The sequence below is a fragment of the Halichoeres trimaculatus genome, unplaced genomic scaffold (assembly GCF_033239565.1).
Source record: "Halichoeres trimaculatus isolate MK-OKI-2021-1 unplaced genomic scaffold, fHalTri1.1 fHalTri1_scaffold_7, whole genome shotgun sequence".
Lineage (NCBI taxonomy): Eukaryota > Metazoa > Chordata > Actinopteri > Labriformes > Labridae > Halichoeres > Halichoeres trimaculatus.
The window spans coordinates 20,878,311-20,896,257 of record NW_027437185.1 but is presented as its reverse complement, the minus strand read 5'-3'; the positions used below and the strand labels follow the sequence as shown (position 1 = coordinate 20,896,257).

General features: G+C 39.5%; 1 protein-coding gene across 3 annotated transcripts in view; it reads left to right on the top strand.

Moving 5' to 3' along the window:
• The window catches only part of dock2 (dedicator of cytokinesis 2), a 133,919-nt gene that overhangs the window by 30,618 nt on the left and 85,354 nt on the right, over window positions 1–17,947 (top strand). For all 3 annotated transcript variants that reach the window (XM_074674127.1, XM_074674128.1, XM_074674126.1), the window contains 19 exons: window positions 2,305–2,388; window positions 2,652–2,692; window positions 2,875–2,930; window positions 3,031–3,127; window positions 3,225–3,373; window positions 3,658–3,793; window positions 4,405–4,562; window positions 5,915–5,996; window positions 6,215–6,350; window positions 6,951–7,026; window positions 7,235–7,311; window positions 9,002–9,252; window positions 9,606–9,704; window positions 11,092–11,164; window positions 11,443–11,546; window positions 13,186–13,387; window positions 15,358–15,455; window positions 15,558–15,647; window positions 15,789–15,889. In XM_074674127.1, the coding sequence (XP_074530228.1) occupies window positions 2,361–2,388; window positions 2,652–2,692; window positions 2,875–2,930; window positions 3,031–3,127; window positions 3,225–3,373; window positions 3,658–3,793; window positions 4,405–4,562; window positions 5,915–5,996; window positions 6,215–6,350; window positions 6,951–7,026; window positions 7,235–7,311; window positions 9,002–9,252; window positions 9,606–9,704; window positions 11,092–11,164; window positions 11,443–11,546; window positions 13,186–13,387; window positions 15,358–15,455; window positions 15,558–15,647; window positions 15,789–15,889 (2,054 nt within the window). In that variant the 5' untranslated portion in view covers window positions 2,305–2,360. The remainder of the gene's footprint in view (window positions 1–2,304; window positions 2,389–2,651; window positions 2,693–2,874; window positions 2,931–3,030; window positions 3,128–3,224; window positions 3,374–3,657; window positions 3,794–4,404; window positions 4,563–5,914; window positions 5,997–6,214; window positions 6,351–6,950; window positions 7,027–7,234; window positions 7,312–9,001; window positions 9,253–9,605; window positions 9,705–11,091; window positions 11,165–11,442; window positions 11,547–13,185; window positions 13,388–15,357; window positions 15,456–15,557; window positions 15,648–15,788; window positions 15,890–17,947) is intronic.

The following is a 17,947-nucleotide window of genomic DNA, read 5'->3' as shown; positions in this document are numbered from 1 at the left end:
CATTTCACTTTAGTGCCACAGGACTTATTAAAGTATCGGTGGAAAGTATGCTGAACAAAATTTTCATCCATCCACAGCTGATGGAGTGGGGGGGGGGGCAGGCATTATATATGCATTACACATTATGCAGCTCAAATGTACACAAGAAAGATAATCAATAAATCCTTAAAATGACAGTTTTAGATGCAGAAAGATTTATTTTTGAAATAGAAAAAAAAAATAATTTGACTGAGAGTGCACTTTCTATGTACAGAGTGTACTTTATCTGTCTGTGGTTTCAGTGTGGCTGGGCTGGTTAGCATGTGTTCCTGTGAGATATGCAAGACCCTCACACTTTGCAAGAAAAACGATTTCTAACTTCTTACAGAGATTTTAATTTCTTGAAGTAAATTGCATTTTGCATATGCTACTCTGATTTAAAGGTTGTAAGTAGGCAAACTGTTTTCTATGTAGAAAGTGAAGTGAGAGAAATGTGTTAGGTTTTATTTTACTCCTAATGTTTAATGTTTGGGTTTGATCCTGAATGACGTGAGCAACATTTTAAATGAAATACCAGTAAAATGATGCACTGATATGTTGTTTATCCATGTATGTAGGCTGATACCTTCTTAGTGTGTAATAATACAACACAGGAAGTAGAAGGGGATGGAAAGTAGTGTGCTTGAGTTTGAAACTGCTAAAGACCGTCTCTGTAGGAAGAACAGAAACCACAGAATGCTGTCAACTGTGCACACACAAACAAACTGTTGTGTTTTTAATGTATTCTAAATCAGATGGTGGAAGAAGATTCATCTTCTTTTAAACATTAAGACTGACCAAATCTAAAACTCATTTGAAGGGTGTAACTGCTTCTTTAGTGCCCTAACGAACAAGAAACAGGATATGGAGAAAAGAAAGTCTGTTGGCTTGAGTAAAGAAACACCTGTCTGCTGCTACACTTTCTTTCGGTTACAGACTCCCAGCACAACATTTGAGGCTGTGATACCGCCTACTTTGCCATGCTCAAATTCTGTTCAAGGCAGTAAAAAATAAGCTCTTTAAGTTTTTAGTGTTTTTTTCAGCACTTTGCCTCCAACGCACATGTCAAATTGTGACAATACCTGTTGCCCAGGCTTTGAAAGTACTCAGCACTTTATAAACCAGGCTAGCTTACTGCTTTAACCAGGGAGTGGATTTAGCAAACAAACTCATTAAAGGGGCTGTAAGGAGTTTGAAAGTGATTTTGAAAAAAGCTCCGTTCTAGGGATATGCCTGATCGTAAACACACTTTAAAATGAGATTATCAGCGCCAATATTGCTGGTTGCAGGCTATTTTGAATTGCTACTTCTTAGCGTCAAGTTTGGGTTATCCAGGACCGGATTTATTCACGACATGTCTAGGTCTCTATGTCAACACCACACTGACTGGCTAAGTTTAGTAGTGAGAAGAGATAAAACAAAGAGATCCATATTTTTCTCTGCTAAAAACATTTTTTGGTGATTAATTTTGTAGTAATGGTGGACACAGGAGCATAACTGTCAAACAGAAAAAGGACAGAAGAGCAGAAGAAAAATAAATGGGAGAGTGATACAGCCTGAATGAAAGGCTAATTAGCCTTTAGCTCAGGCTGTATCACTCTATAACACAGGGGCTAAACTGTTTGTGATAATGTCCATTCCAACCCACATGCAGCAGTTACTCTGCAGTTTTCTGTTCAAACTTGAGAGTTGATCAGTAAAATGAAGAGTGAGGTTAGCTCTGCTTGGTATATGGCTGGCAGGACATAGCTAACCATGATTTACTAACGTTACACATTACAGACATGTCTTAGAGTACCGGTCTGCCAGCTGTGCTAAATATAAACAGCTATTAAACCACTTACAGACTGACAGTGTTTACCTGTTGTCACGTTAGTCAGATACCCCAGAGCCCCGGACTGACATCTAGCCGGCTGCAACAACGTTTGCTTGATGTCAAGTTTCAAACTGCAGTGCTACACAACTGTACCTCTGCATGTCATATCCAGTAAAAAGTTGTCTTAAACCAAGAACATTTGTTTTAATCCAATCTCCATTTATTTCCTAAACAAACACAGGCCTCAGTAAAAAATAATTTACATTGGTGTGTGAAGACTCCAGGCCACAAGGTGGCGAGGGAGTGCTATTAAAACAGATCCTCCTCATAGCATCTCAAATAATACATTTTTTTGGTCGCCCACTTGTGGTCTAGTGAATATTTTCTTGTATACTAATTCATTTCACTGAAATTAAAATGGAATCCTGTATCAGGGGTTTCAATTTCTTTCTTTCTTTTTTTTGTCTTAGTAAAGTGGAATTTTGTCGGCCAAGGAGAGAAGCATCTTTCCCTCGAAGTAGGGGATATGGTGTTCATCCAGGAGGCCTGCGATGGTAAGAGTATTTCAGAAAATAATAAAATTTATTAATTAAACAGATTTGAAAACAACAAAATGTTGAAGCCTACTTCCGTATTTTACCTGAACAGTAAAAATTTTCAAAACTTTTGGGACATATTTTATTTTGCTACTAAAATTTGTATAAATTTTGCTTATGTTACTTCAGATTTCAGATTGTGTGTAACTTGTTGGGCTGCATAATCTTTAGAGAGATCTTTGTCTTAAACCCTAATCACTAACCACCAGTTTTTCTTAAAGGATGGTACAGAGGCTACTTAGCGAAGAACAAAGCCCAACAGGTAAAGTCCAGATGACAAGTGCATTTTGTTTTACAGCAGACTGTGTGTGACTTTAAAATGAACAGAGATTTTGTAATGACATATACATTTGAACTAATTATAGGTTATATGAATAAGATAGAACAGACCCACTGCTTATTTCTTGTTGATTTTTCCATTTATATGCACAAATCCTTTTCCAGGGAGTGTTTCCTGCAAGTTTCATACACCTTAAGGAGGTCATCATAAAAAAACGAGGGTGAGTGAATCAAAAGTTCCTAACTTTCTCTTCTGTTTTCACACATTTTTTAAACTTGTTTTTTTTTAATGATTGATCTTTTTTTTTTTTTTACTGACAGAGATGAAGAAGTAGTGTTGTCTGCAGAGATGCCCTTAGTGAAGGAGGTTACCACCACACTGAGGGAATGGGGCAGCATCTGGAAGCAGCTCTTTGTGGTAAAAAGAAATATTAGCATGACCACAATGCATGTTTACATATGTGTGTGTGCGTGTGTGTGTGTGTGTGTGTAACAGTGTGGGTCTGCCTTTCCAGACCAACAAGGAGAGTCGTGTCAGGCAGGTCCAGAGACTGATGTTGGAGCTGATGGAGTGGCGCTCGCAGCTCCTGTCTGGCACTCTGCCAAGTGATGAATTTAAGGAGTTAAAGCAGAAAGTCACCTCCAAGATTGACTATGGCAACAAGTATGTCTGTGTACACCTTCTGTTGTCACTGCTTAAAACTGAGTCCTCTCTCTCTCATTCAGATCAGCTGCACAAGCTTATTTACTCCTGCCTTACTGCCATGTTCACATCTTTAAAACTATTCATCTCCCCAAATCTTTCCTCTTCTATCTCCTTCTTTCATTTCACCAACACTTTGTCTTGCTCCCTCCTTTCTTACCAACCCCTCTCAACCCTTCTTTTCCTTTTCTCTTACACTTTCTATCAATCTCCTTAATCCCCACCTCTCCTGTTTCTCATTACAGGATCCTGGAGCTGGACCAGGTGGTTCGGGACGAGGATGGGAACATTTTGGAGCCCGAGCAGGCAAGCGTCATCAGTCTTTTCCGGGCTCATGAGGAGGCAACAGCCAAGATCAATGAACGCATCAAAGAGGAACAGGTAAAGAAAGAAAATGGTGCTGAAGAGATTAAAACAAACACAGAGAAATAGAAAACAAAATATGATTGGACAAAGGGAAACCATAGGAGCTATTTTAGTTTATTTATCAACTTCTTGACATACTTGTGGTTTGACTCCATTAGTTTTCCCAGAGACTTGTCTCTCTTGGGAATTAACCCTTTAGGGGAAAACATTGAGAAAATGCAACTAGATATAGAAAGAACCGTTTATTTTACCTTCATGATCTCATTTAAAAAAAGCAATGACATTATTTCTGAATGTTCCTGCACTGGAAAGCAAATTTTACACACCAACAATGTTAGCCAGCCAAACCTCATTAACAACTCCTGTTCTCACAAATTGGTTCGATGTTTCTTTGGCTTCGATCAGCCTATTAATTTTTTACAATGAAATATTAGTTGGCGGACATGTACTCTCTCATAAGTCTATAAATTGCTGTTGGAACAAATCAATATGATCAAAAATTGATAAATGTTGAACCAGCCAACCAGATTTGTCTGCACTGTGAATTTTAAAGATTTGTTCAGCACCTCGCCCTGTTGAACATTTGTCCTGGTTTGACCTTCTTCCACCCATGTCCTCTCCTGCAGTCCAATGTCCAGACAGACCACAGCGGGATCTCGGCACGGATCCAATCCTCCCCCACCCACAGCCTCTACGTCTTTGTCAGGAACTTTGTATGTCGCATTGGAGAGGACTCAGAGCTCTTTATGTCCCTGTATGACCCCATCCAGCAGACTATCATCAGGTACCACCTGTCTTTCTACTTAAGCTTAAGTGACGCGCTTCATGTGATCTTAAATAGGTTTTTCGGGGGGTTAATGAATTCTTTTTAGAATCATTTAGGGATTTCCCCGAGCTGATCTGAATACATCTTTTAAGACTCTTCAATAGTAATCTCCCTCATTTGTTGTCTTACTGCTTAAGTTATCCCTTCTTGCATTTATTTTAGATCTCTTCAGGGATTTAGTAGCAAGTCAAATAAAAATATGAAGCCAGGTACATGACTGAGAACTTCTGTTGTTACCTGTATGACTTTATATTGATTTAGTCTCCACTGTCGCTCTCTCCTCTGCTTCCTCCTGTATGTTTCTATCCCTCGCCTTCTCATATTTCCCTCCACTTTTGTTGAACTCATTGAATTAGAACAATTGCGGTCAAAAATAAGAATACAGATAACACAAATTATAGGGCAGGAGATACTGACTGGCAGCGCTGTGTGATTTCTGACAGGGTTGATGCTAAGCCCTGTCACTCACTGTCATACTGTCTATATCTAAGCCTCAAACACTGCAGCTGTGGGTACAAAGATAGACTTGAATTGAACATCAAAATAAGTCCACCACTATTCTCTGTCCTTTTATTCTTTCCATTTTCCAGATTTCATGTTATAGCTTTATTTTCTGTGCTTGTTTTATACCTCTGTTGATTAGAAATATACAGATAAATCTGCTATTTTGCAGAAAACATTCATTTCTTGTCTGTGATATTATGACAGGCTATCAACTTTCTCTCAGCGTTGAGTCACCCAATCCTACAAACAGATTTTTTTGTGTATACATGTCTGTCTTGCTCATCCCTCTGTCTCTTAAAAAAGAACCCCTGGGAATAGAGTGGTTGTATTTTTAGCTCTTGAATCTAAATTATTATGCAGCTGTGCTGGGTAACATCACTGGCTTCTCATGCCTATCAGAGAATAACTGAAAAACACTTCAGTGTCCCCAAATTCACGTCATGTCACTCAGGAAGCTAAATGTTGCATGCTGGTGTGCACCAGACAGGTTGCTCTGGAATATTTAAAGAAGAGAGAAAAACAGTCAAGCATCATGAGTACCAAGTATATACTCAATCCTGCATTAGGCAGATAACATTTCATCTTTTAATTCATTATTCCCTACAAGAAGGATTGAGGTCTTTCCAAAGTTGTGTGAATCAATAGCATTTTAGTTATGAGCAATGAGTTGATCTCAAGTTAATCTAGGTTGTTTGATTCTCTTTGAAGTTAAATTTTTTTTAATAATAGGGAGGCATGGCCTTACTTTACATGCAATTTAATGATATTTTTGTGTCTTTTACCACTTTTTTCCATGTTTGGTGCAGTGAAAACTACTTGGTACGCTGGGGCAGCAAAGGATTCCCAAAAGAGGTTGACATGCTCAATAACCTGAAGGTTGTCTTTACAGTAAGTCACCACAAGAGGGCACTGGCACACTGTTTTTGCTCACTTTAGGTAGCACTTGACAAAAATGAATTACTTCTGAATTGCATTGTTTTTTTAATGATTTCTTCTCTCAGGCTCTAATCCAGCGACACTTTACCCTCATCTTCTTCTCCTCCATCTCTTCATTCATCTATGGTTAACACTTCTCATTTTTCCTTTTTTCCTGTTTTTCATGCTAGGACTTGGGAAATAAGGACCTGAGCAGAGAAAAGATTTATCTGATCTGTCAGATAGTGAGGGTGGGTAGAATGGACCTGAAAGAGATTGACAACAAGAAGTGGACACAGGGCCTGAGACGGCCGTTTGGGGTGGCAGGTATTGCAAAGTAACACATGAAACTTGATACAGGCTGATGATATCGTAAAATTGACCCATCTTTACATGTATTAAATTGCTAATAGGTAAAATTTCTGTAAATCAACGCTATTACTGAGCATACTCTGAAGAAACCTTTCTTAGAGCTTAATACGGGGAAACAGAGAAAGGCTGTTTCACCTATAAAGCAAACAGTAATGGCCTTTAATTGCCTCTTCACTCATTTTACCTGCTCCCTAAAGGTCAGAGTAATTCTGTCTGAGTTGTCAGCAGTAGCAGCTGCTGCAGGTATTATTGCCAATATTTTCACCTGGGAGCTACAACCACTGCACTCTTGAACAAAGCTTAAGTATTGATGGTGACTGTGCAGTATTTTTTTTCCTCTGCCCTTGTGTACTGTCGCACTGACCAGCTTAAAACAGCTGCTTATACCTGCATTAAACTCAAAGAACAGCTAGCTGGCCAGGCAAGGAGCCTTTTTTTGCTAGAGCCAGCGTAAGTTAATGTTTCAGAGACACTGTCACGATTTGATGTGAGTGTTAAATATTAGAGTTGTTTTGATTTTCCATTGCAGACAGATGTGTTGTTTCTCTTTCGCAGTGATGGACATCAGTGATATCATCAAAGGCAAGATTGAATGTGATGAGGAGAAGCAGTATTTCATCCCCTTCTTCCCGTACGTCCTATTTTCCTTCACTATCACTCTTTCCTTTCTTCCTCTCAATCATTTAGTGCTAGAGGAAACTTTTCTTGTCACACGTAGTTCATGCAATAGAAATAGAATTATTGCTTCTTTTCTTTCTGAGAGTTTTTGTATCTGCTGGTTTGAGGAGGAGCAGTTTGTGTCAGTGTTGAAGAATGTTTGTGTGTTTGCTTTGGTCCAGGGTAGTTGCTGAAAATGACTTTCTCCACAATTTACTGAACAAAGTGACAGCATCACGAGGGGACAGTGGAGGCCAAGGTACTGTTCAACAGTTACAAGCTTTGCTTTATGTTTGTGTATGAGTCATCTGACCGCTCAGCCAAAGTTAGGGGGCCCGCTTGGCTGACTGTATGACTCCCGCTGGACTTTGCACACTGCAGCCATTTGTAGGGAGACTAAATGGCCATTTTTCACTGTATCATTGCCTCCTCTTTCTGCACTGTTTGTCAGAAAATGGATATTATATTGATGGATAGCATGCACCTCTGAGTCAGTGTTTTCATTTTACTTTCCCACTAACCCTCCTCCTAAGCCTGCACTGTTCATATCCACCACCTCATGTTCATGGCTAACTATGCTATCCCCTGTGTGTGAGTCGCTGTCTCCTTCCTCTTAAAGTAACCCAGTATGTTGGACTACACTGCCATATCTCACAGCCTTTATCTTTCCTCGTGCTCCTGAGGGCCCCGAGCGTAACCCAGATATGAGGGGAGCATTCGGAAGAGCAGATATGGAAGTATAACCTCAGGCTGTCCGACGCCTGTTCTTAACATTACCTACCTCTAATCTCTGCTTTCTCTCACTTTGAGATTGTTTTTGCTACAGTACACTCACACACAGAGTTTTCTGTATGTGGTTAGCCTTCTGAATGTTTTCAAGATGATTTGTGACATGCTGTACATTTTATCAGTAATGTATTTTCCTGAGAAAACTCATTCTGTTTTTTCATTTCCTCCTAATGCCTCGTCTTTGCGCTGTCATATAATTCTTTTGAAAGCTGTGAGACCCCATGTTCCCTGGGAAACATTTCTTCCCATTATGCTTACACCTTTTCCCACCTTTTGTATTTTTCTTCCCCATATCTCACAACCTTTTAGGAAGAAGACATTTTATGAGGATGATAACAGTTTATTCTGTCCCTAACAACAGGCGTTTATACCCCTGGTTCACCTTGGAAATGCTAACAACCCGTTCCCCTCAGATAAACAATCAAATTTGACACAAAGTGAGCTGAACTTTAAGTACAGCCTTCAGACTTTGGGTTTCAGGGCTTCTGTGAGTCGTAAAAACACCTTAAAACGTTTTACATTCAGTTCTGTTTGTACTGAGCCTTGGAATCTTTTATTCATTCATTTGGCTGTAATATGAATTTACTTACCTGGAGAGAAAATTGCAAACTCCTCACTGGAAACCAACTCTCTCATTTAAAACAGCACGGCATGGTGTCTGTTTTTCCAAGTCAGTGTTTCTTGATATATTATTTTCAGTTAGAAACATCTTTAAAAGTACCCCGTGTTCTCAAAAGTTGTTTTGAGTGACCATCTTTGTTTGCTACAGCAGAATTATTGTCTCTTTAAAGCTTGTGGCACTGTGTTGTGCAACACAAAATCGGTTTTAAAGTGAGGAAACCAACTGCTATTCTCCATACTGCCTAGTTTATATCCACTATGTTCACTCTTCAATGAAATTTAGTCACAGGGCTTAATTAATATATGTTTGAACTTGAGGATTTGAGTGATGAGTTTAAAAAAGAGGTAGTTATACTTGGTAGATTTGTATGACTTTCATCTCATCAGTTGAAATGTTATAGTTTTTGAGATTACCCTGATGGTTTCTGTGCTTTCCACTGATATGTCGAATTAAAAAAACAAAACAGATCTGCTGCCTCTTTGCAAACACCTTATGAATGTTTGGTCTTTCCTCCTCCCCTGCCTCTCCCTCCCCCCAGGTCTCTGGGTGACCATGAAGGCTCTGGTAGGAGACATTGTTCAGATCAGGAAGGAGTACCCACACCTGGTGGACCGCAGCACTGTGGTGGCCCGCAAACTTGGCTTCCCTGAGATCATAATGCCAGGAGATGTTCGCAATGACATCTACCTCACCTTACAGTCCGGTGACTTTGACAAATATAACAAGACCTCGCAGAAAAACGTGGAAGTCATCATGTGGGTCTGTGACGAGGAGGGAAAGGTAATACAGGTAAGCCATGTGAAGACGGAGCACATCAGTGCATGTGATAGGAAAGCCTGTGTAAACAGAAATTGTTCGAGTGTGTGAAGTGTTTGAGGTAGGAGGTGTGTGTATGTGTGTGTTTTCCATACATGGAGTGCTTCAGAGATAGAAATTAAATGGGTGAGTGAGCATGCAAGAAATGATCAAGAGCTTACTCACCCTCTCATGGTCAGGGGCACGCAGACATGACTTTTTCCTCAGACTAAAAATCCATCTCAGGCATATGTGGATGCACGCACAAACACACACTGATGGATATATTATCCTTTGGCTCAAAATGACACATGTTTTCTCATATTTTCTCCCTCCCTCTTTCCTAGAACTCCATCTGTCTGGGAGCAGGGGATAAGGCTGTCGGCGAGTACAGATCTGTCATCTACTACCAAATCAAACAGCCCCGATGGATGGAGACAATTAAGGTATGAGAGTATCTGCAGGGGTGCCATATGGGAGTGAAATGTTGGGAGGGGCACATTATTAACATGGGCTCTAAAAAAATTAAAGCAATGTTATTTTTTCTTCTACATTTAGTTTCACAACTAAAACCACAAGACAAAAAGTTGTTGTAATGCGATTAACAGAGTGTCTGTTATTAATTATTTGTGCAAGAAAAACAAAACTTTCAGAAAGCCTCAGTATTTCTAAGCTCCTCTCATTAACAAGTGTGTGCAAGTGCAGCATCATGTAAAGGTTTCAGAAAAGACAGGAAAGGAAGGAAAAATGGAAGAAGAGAAAGAGACTTCAACAGTACAGGCAGTTTCTCTTTAAAGGCCCTGTGAGGACTTTATAAGTGATATTTTCATAGTCTAACTTTTATATATTCTCCTGTTCATAGACCACAGTTTAAAATGAGATTATCATTTTTCTAAATGATGTTTTACAGTATCCCTAGTCGACCTGGCTGATCTATCCATGACTTATAGGGCAAAAGTCCCTGTGATGACACTACACCAGCTGACAAAGTTTAGACATTTTGTTTTACATTACAGTAAACATTAGAGATAGTGTCTTCAACCGTTCAAAATAATGCAAATTAAATCAAAACAGGAAATAAAGTGACTCAAGAACAGGATAAATAAAAGCAACAAAGAATAACTGTATGAGGCAATTTCTCCTTTAAAGCTTAATCACAGGTTAACCACACTCTACACTCCCTCAGGAATTTCTTCTTTGTTTTCTCTCATTAGATACTTCTTAAAAGAAGCTTGCACTGATTATACATAGCACCCAATGACTATTAATTTTATAAATACGTTAAAAAAACTGCTGATTTCATTCTTCTATTGCATCATTTTAAAGACTGTAAAGCCAATTTATTTCACTCAGAATTAAAGGTTAATGCATATTATGTTTTATATTTTAGCTAAAAAAAACATTTCACCATTTGGCATTTCCATTTAGTCTTTGATCAAATGATTAGATGATGAATTTCTCTGCATGCAGACTAATGAATCCAAGCTTACACAGTGTTGTAGTTTTAGGATCGGTGTGGTTTTAGAATCAGAAGTGGCAAGGCTCTGTGTGCTATTTTTTATGTTACTCAAATTCCTTGATGGCGCCTCTGTCAGTGTGTGAATGTGTGTGTGACTGTGTGTGCATTTGTGTGTTTGTGTATGTTGAAGAAGTCTTTCTTCCTCTACCTCCATTTTTTCAGTTTCCTTGAATGTGTCGGGTGTTTGCATCTAATTTTCACTTGTTTGTTTAGCATTCACACTCCTTCCAAACTCTAAAAACATGTTGTTTTATACTTTTTAAAATCTGATGATCTCTGTTATTTTATATGCTATAATAGCCTGTGTCCTTCAGGTGGCTGTCCCTCTGGAGGAGATGCACAGAATTCATTTACGCTTCATGTTCAGACACCGCTCCTCCCAGGAGTGTGAGTATCAGCCTCACATCCTCTGCCTGTCTGCCGAATGAATGCATCCACATTCTCGAGTCCTCTTCCCTGATCGCCAGGGCATTATGTGACACAGAAAGGACCAAATGATTTGAGGCAATTTAGAAAATGACCCAAGGCGTCATTACTCACACTCGATTATACAAATCAGGAGACTTTCCCGCTCCAATGACTGAATTCTAACCCTTCCATCTTTCATTTCTATTCCCCTGATGTGCTTTTCCCTCTGTTTACAAATTGGTCTCCTGCGTCTCTAGCCAAGGACAAGAGTGAGAAGAACTTTGCCATGGCTTTTGTGCGTCTGATGAAGGAGGATGGAACTGTTCTTCAAGATGGACTGCATGATCTTGTTGTCTTCAAGGTCAGAACCAGACAAGAAACTTTTTCAGACATGGCACGTCAACAGGTTCTTTGTCTTCTAAATGGAAAGATTATTTCAGAAAGCTGATTTGATGTCAGTGCCACCTTGCTCAAAGATGAAAGAAAGTATTTGTTGTCATCCAAATCCCACCGAGCATAACCCTTCATATGGAGAAATATATCATTTTGCAACTCATTAGCAAACCAAAATGCAAAGCTTAAGATTCAAACAAACCCTGATTATAAATTTAGGGCCAAGTGAGGCTTTCATGATGAGAGGGTCGGTGTAATTTTTTATAGCGGAAAAAAAAACTAAAAGTAAACAACCAAAATGCTGTTAATCCAAAATAATTTATATCAGAAGATTTGAGCAACTGATTCACAACCCATGATTAGACATGAAAGACTCAAAGTTTATTTTGATTGTACCAATGCTCAATCTTAGTCTTAATTATTATCAAAGACCTAAAACTTTTTTGATGTACAAAGAAAGAATTAAACTACTTTTTAAAATTGCACTCATAGATTTCTTTAGATATGTGTTATCAAAAAATGTCTCTACATAATCCATCCACCTGATTGGTACGGGAGAAAACCATCAAAAGGGTGAGGGGCTTGACCTGATAAGCCATCACTCTGGAAAAAAAAGAGTATCTTATGTGTTTGGAAAAGTCCAGAGACCTTGTCTTGTTAACTTCTGAGAAATAAGCCCAAATCATTGTACTTATTCTAATAAACAAAGCAGACACAACCGTTGAAACTTGAAAAGAGGAAGAGCTCCGTTTTGTTCTGCAGCAACTATGATCAAAGCTGCGCTGATCATACTGTAAGCTGGACTGGAGATTACAGCCACCCAGACAGGTTGAGTGAAGCCAAATAGATTTCCTGCCAAATCAGCCAGAGCTAAGATTGAATCCCTTCTTATTGATTAAATGCCAAACGCAATGAAGATTAATTACTTGTGATTCACTCAAGAGACCAAATGGCTGTTCCCCCTGTGCCCTCTTTCTCTGTTATCTCTGGTTATCCCCGCAGCCCCTCCATGTCAGTGCCACTCATGGCTTCAGTCTCTTTCTCCTGCTTTTCCACCCACTCATCATTACGTACTGGTTCGACGTTGAAGGGGGGGCGTAGATGAGATTTTAAGGACCACGTTAAGCTTCAACCTTCAGTGATTAAGTCATAAGAGGATACATTATTTTATAATTATTTAGAGTAGCAGAAGTGACAATACAAAAATCAAAATAATCTCTTACAAAACGAACAGATGTACTTGTTTTTACGCTCAGCTTTCTAAACTGCCCTGGATCCACAGTTTTAAGTTTTAAGTTTACAAACTGAAACAGAGTGTGCAAGTAGATTAGGTTTACAGATATCTGAGAGTTACTGCTGTGGAATTTGCAGATTCAATCATTGTTTGTCATTTTTCTCTTAAGTACTAGGCTGATAAATCCCTGCAGTCCCCCGGTGTCGCTCTGTGTGTTGTAGCAAGACATTTTGGCTGTTAAAGGATCCATAATTCTTGGCTTAGCTCTGCTATGAAGCACAACAAACATCACGCCATCAATAACTAAGTTTGTTATCACTGGTGCATCAACAGTGTTTGGGTTTTACATAACTTTCTAAAACTTTCCTCTCAGGGTGACAGCAAGCGCATGGAAGATGTGAACTGCTATTTGTCGTTGCCCTCAACCCGCCACCACCATGGCGACCTCCACAAGGGATCAGGGCTGAGTCGCAGCGCCAGCAATGTGTCGGGAAGCAGCGGAGGCCTGTCAGTCAGCTCGAGAGATAGCTTCTGTATCTCTACACTGGTGTGCTCCACCAAACTCACCCAGAACGGTAGCTACATGCGACAAGACACGAGACACCACTCACATACAAAGATTTCTTTTAGTTGTCCTCTATTAAGCCAGGATGTCTTTTTCAAGGGAGACTCTGCCATGTATGGCAGCAACATAGAGTATCAACAACAGAGCAATCACATCTGTTCAGAATTAAAAGCTCTGTGACAGGGATCAACCAAAACATTTATGTACAGTCTGATTTTTTGATTTTTCATTTAGTTTCATTAAATTTTAAGGTAACTATTGTGAAGGAAAGGATATTAAGAAATAAAAGAAGTCATGCAAAAAAAGTTAATTAAAAGCTTCTTTCAATGGCGCAAAAGGAACGTAACAAAAGACAACAAATCACAGTTCGCAACAAAGTTTGTAAAGGGCAAATCCACCAGTTTCTTTGAGCCTGATAAAAACTGACCTACTGGTCAAGGGTACAAACTTTATTGACAGAAAGCTCGAGTTGTACAGAGTTTTCCTCAAAAACCTTTAAAAGGTGGAATGCCCAGAAAATGTTTCTGACCTTGTCAGTTATTTTTGGATTTCGAGTTGTTTAAAAGCTGTCACGATTACAAAAGCTGAGGGCTGAGGTTAGAGGAAAAAAGACAGCCAGCCAATTAACAGTGAGTCAACAGCGTGATAATTTAGTTAAATGTGCCAGAACTGTGTGTGTGTGTGTTTGTGTGTGTGTGCGTGTGTGTGTGTGTGTGTTCAGCATGGTCATGGGTTAGTGAACAAAAGATGGGGACACTTTGTGTACGCATAGGTTTTATTGCTGCAAAGTGACGCCATTTTGTCCTACACACCCTGGCAGGCAGCCACACAAGTAAGCACGCACGTCGACGTGCACGTCCACATCAACAAATGCATACACACACATTCTATCCAGACAGTATGGTGCATCAGACACAGGTGCAGTGCAACAGCTGTTACTGAGGGAGCCGGTCCATCACTATAATGAATATTATCCTGCAGTATTAATCACCTGTACCATAGACACACAAGCGCGCACACACACACACACACATTCATATAAAGACATGAAATGACAGAGACTGTCACACACAGGCTTATAGATAACCATACACACGTGCTCATACACAAACACACAAAGGCTCTCGGCTTGCAGGCACTCAGTGTTGTTGGGGCCACCCACCAGATGTGCAGCTTGGCTTGGTGAGTCAGAAATGATTGGACAGGGAAAGCGGTGAGCTTCAAGCGGGCAGCTCTGTGGAGACATGCCAGTCTGGCCTGTGTCAAACTGGAGCAGAATTAATGACACAAACTGAGGACGTGAATGTTCAGCTGGCGGTCTTTTTAAGCGGAGGATGAAACACTGTGAGCATGACAAATCATCTCTTGTTCAAACATGACTTTGTTGTTGCTTCACACTGCAATAAACTTGTCCAAACAAAATACATTAAGTTAAAAAAACATACGATGATTCAGTTTTCACACTGATCCCCGAATAGATGAGATCTCAAATGCACCAAAATATAGAAAATGCATTCAACTGTTGTCAATTTAGGATTCCTCTTTGGTCATCATCGAATCAAAGGAAATAAAAAAACTGATGTTTTTTGTTTTCACTGAATCAATTCCAATGATAAAACTATGGAAAGTTGCAAATGTAAAATTGCAGATCTTGATGCCTGTTAATTTCAGTTAAGTAATTAAGTTAGCTAATTTTTCACCCTTAGTTATGATTTTATCTGGTAAATGATCACCTTTAGAGTCTGATCAAAACGGGTTTTGATTCACTAACACATTAACTATATTCAGTACTTCATATGTTTTTTTTCTTTTTTTTTTGGTACACATGAGGTGAGGGGAGAATACTCCAGTACAGACAGTAAAAGATTTTTTTCCAGCTTATGGGAGATTTTCATCACAACAGATTTGATGGAAACTGAACAATGTGAATATGCAAACCAGCTGAACACAAACTGAACTCTGTGTGTTTCTCTCCCGCAGTCGGCCTGCTGGGCCTGCTCAAGTGGAGGACTCGGCCTGAAAACCTCAAAGAAAACCTGGAGAAACTTAAAATTATTGATGGAGAAGAGGTGGTAAAGGTCAGTACTGTGAATACGAGTGTGTCTTCGCACAAGTTCATAGACTGGTGTTGTGTGTGCTCTTAACAGACCTCTGTTTTGACTGTGTGTATGTGTGTGTAGTTTTTGCAGGACACTCTGGATGCCTTGTTCAACATCATGATGGAACACTCGCAGACTGACGACTACGACATCCTTGTGTTTGATGCCTTGGTGAGTGTGTGTCTGTATTTGTATAATTTTTCTCCATAATTATTTCTGTCAGACGGTTTACACAACTCCTAATCTGCTAAATTATCATCTGTTTCTGTGTCAACAAATCACTGTCTTTCTGTTTCTCCCTCTCTCTGACAGATTTACATCATTGGTCTGATCGCTGACAGAAAGTTCCAGCACTTCAACACGGTGTTGGAGGCCTACATCAAGCAGCATTTCAGTGCCACACTGGCCTACAAGTAGGTCACCTCTCGAATCACAGCACACTTCATGTCATCTTGTTCTGTTGCACTTTGCCTGAGTTTAATGATTGACAGAAGGCAGAACTGTCATCCCAGAGTGTCTTACATCAGGTTTCAACAAAACCACAGTTCTTTACTCTCAACCCCTGCTCATCAGAATATCTTAAGTGAACTTGACTGAGAGGTACACATAAATTTACATTTTCCCCCCATAGAAGAGAAATAAGGAGACAAACGGAACAATTGTGGGAAAGAAGCAAAAAGAAAGTGCAGCAAAATGATCTCAATGCATTATGCTCAAATGTTGATAAAGGCTCAAACTAGAGCCTTCGAGTTGTGTTTATTGGACGTAAAATGATGTGTAATTGTTGTATCAAACCATGTTTTTATTTATATTCATTGCTAGTATCGCCAGTCTGACAGGGCAGCAGCTGCAACACTACATCTAAAGCTAGCATATCTGCCATAAGAATAAATCAGAGCAGATATTTAATTTTAGGGACTTAAAATCATGTCTAACTGGCACTGATGAAAGATTAGTGAAATTGTGTGTCTCAATTCATGCTTTGATGCATTTTTCTTCAGCCTCTTGTTTTTCTGTTTAAAACTGTGTGGTTGCCTCTCATGTTTTTTTTTTGCGGTGATGTGGGTGGCACAGAAAACAAATTAGCATCAGTTGAGGAGTTGGAGTGATTTTGTATGCATACCTATAGAAACCACTTCCATAGTTATGTTGGTGTAGGAGAAAGTTCAATTGGCCTCATAAAGCTGTGTTTTTTCAGAGGGTATGATATAGAAACAATATAGAAGCTTTTACAGCTTTCCTATTCACTGGGAGGATGATAAAAAATTATACTCTAAGTATTGACAAGGAAAATAAGGTTTGTCATGAGATGAGATATTTTAATTGTAAAGAAAAATAATACAAAAATATTTAAATATAAAAATGAGAACGTTGTTCATCATGAGGACTCTGAAGGAGTAGCACAAGCCCTCGATCTGTGTTTGAGGCATCAGCCTTCTTAATACCTTCAAGGAAGTGAAGAATCTGTTTGGTCAGCCAGTTGAGACCACTTTACTCAAACTAACAGAGCATGACTGGCTATTAAAGTTTAAATAATTTAACTCTAGCTTCTGATAGATTCCAGTTGAGTGCCTTGATTAAGTATGACCTCAGGGATCTGAGAGGAGGTTGTTCAGACTTAAGTTGAAGCACTGTAACAATATAATAAACATACCACCTTTCTTTTTGCAGGGAAATATGTAAAAACACTGAGTGTTGTGACCTAAATGTCACCTCAAATTGTAAAGCTAAGTGACTGAATAGTACACTGATCCAGCTGGCACCAGAGGTGGGTGTCATGGCTTTCCCAAGGACTTAACCAGACAAGACAACTCTGCTTCACTTTACGTCAGCATAGCCAGAGTTTAAACCCTGCCTCTCTGTGGAGTACTGGCTAAAGCACCCAGTGGGCACTAGAGTAGCATTGGTTTGAGTTGTCAAAGCTTCAATAAGGAAATTAAAAACACATCAGACTCCTCTTTCACTCACTTTTAGCCTTTTGACCTCCTTTTCCAGTGAATGCTGTCCCTAGCCACTTGTTTGTCCTCCTGTCCATCTCCCCACCATCACTTCATCCCTCAGCTGCCCAGCCAGAGTGTTGGTGCTCACCCTCTTTAAGAGGGTCATGGCAGCTTAATGCCTGTCAGCTCAGAAGCTGTTATGTAAAACTCTTAAACTCCCTCTCACTACATTTTTAAACTGCCTCTTTCCCTTATAAAAATCCTCCTGTTCTTACCTTTAAGCCAAACAAAATCAAGGAAGACTGGATGGTTATAATGATGGTAATATTTCCAAGGCCACCCTGACGGCTGGATTAGTGCTCTTGTTTTATGCAGGCTTTTATTGTTTTGGAGGATTTGTTAGCTTTAAACTAATGGGAGGGTGATCCTCCTTAGAGCCAACAAATCCAGATGTCTTGACCTTCTAGAGAGCCACATTACTCTTTTATGTGCTATAAATGCTCCAATACGCTACTGCTTGCATTTAGGTAC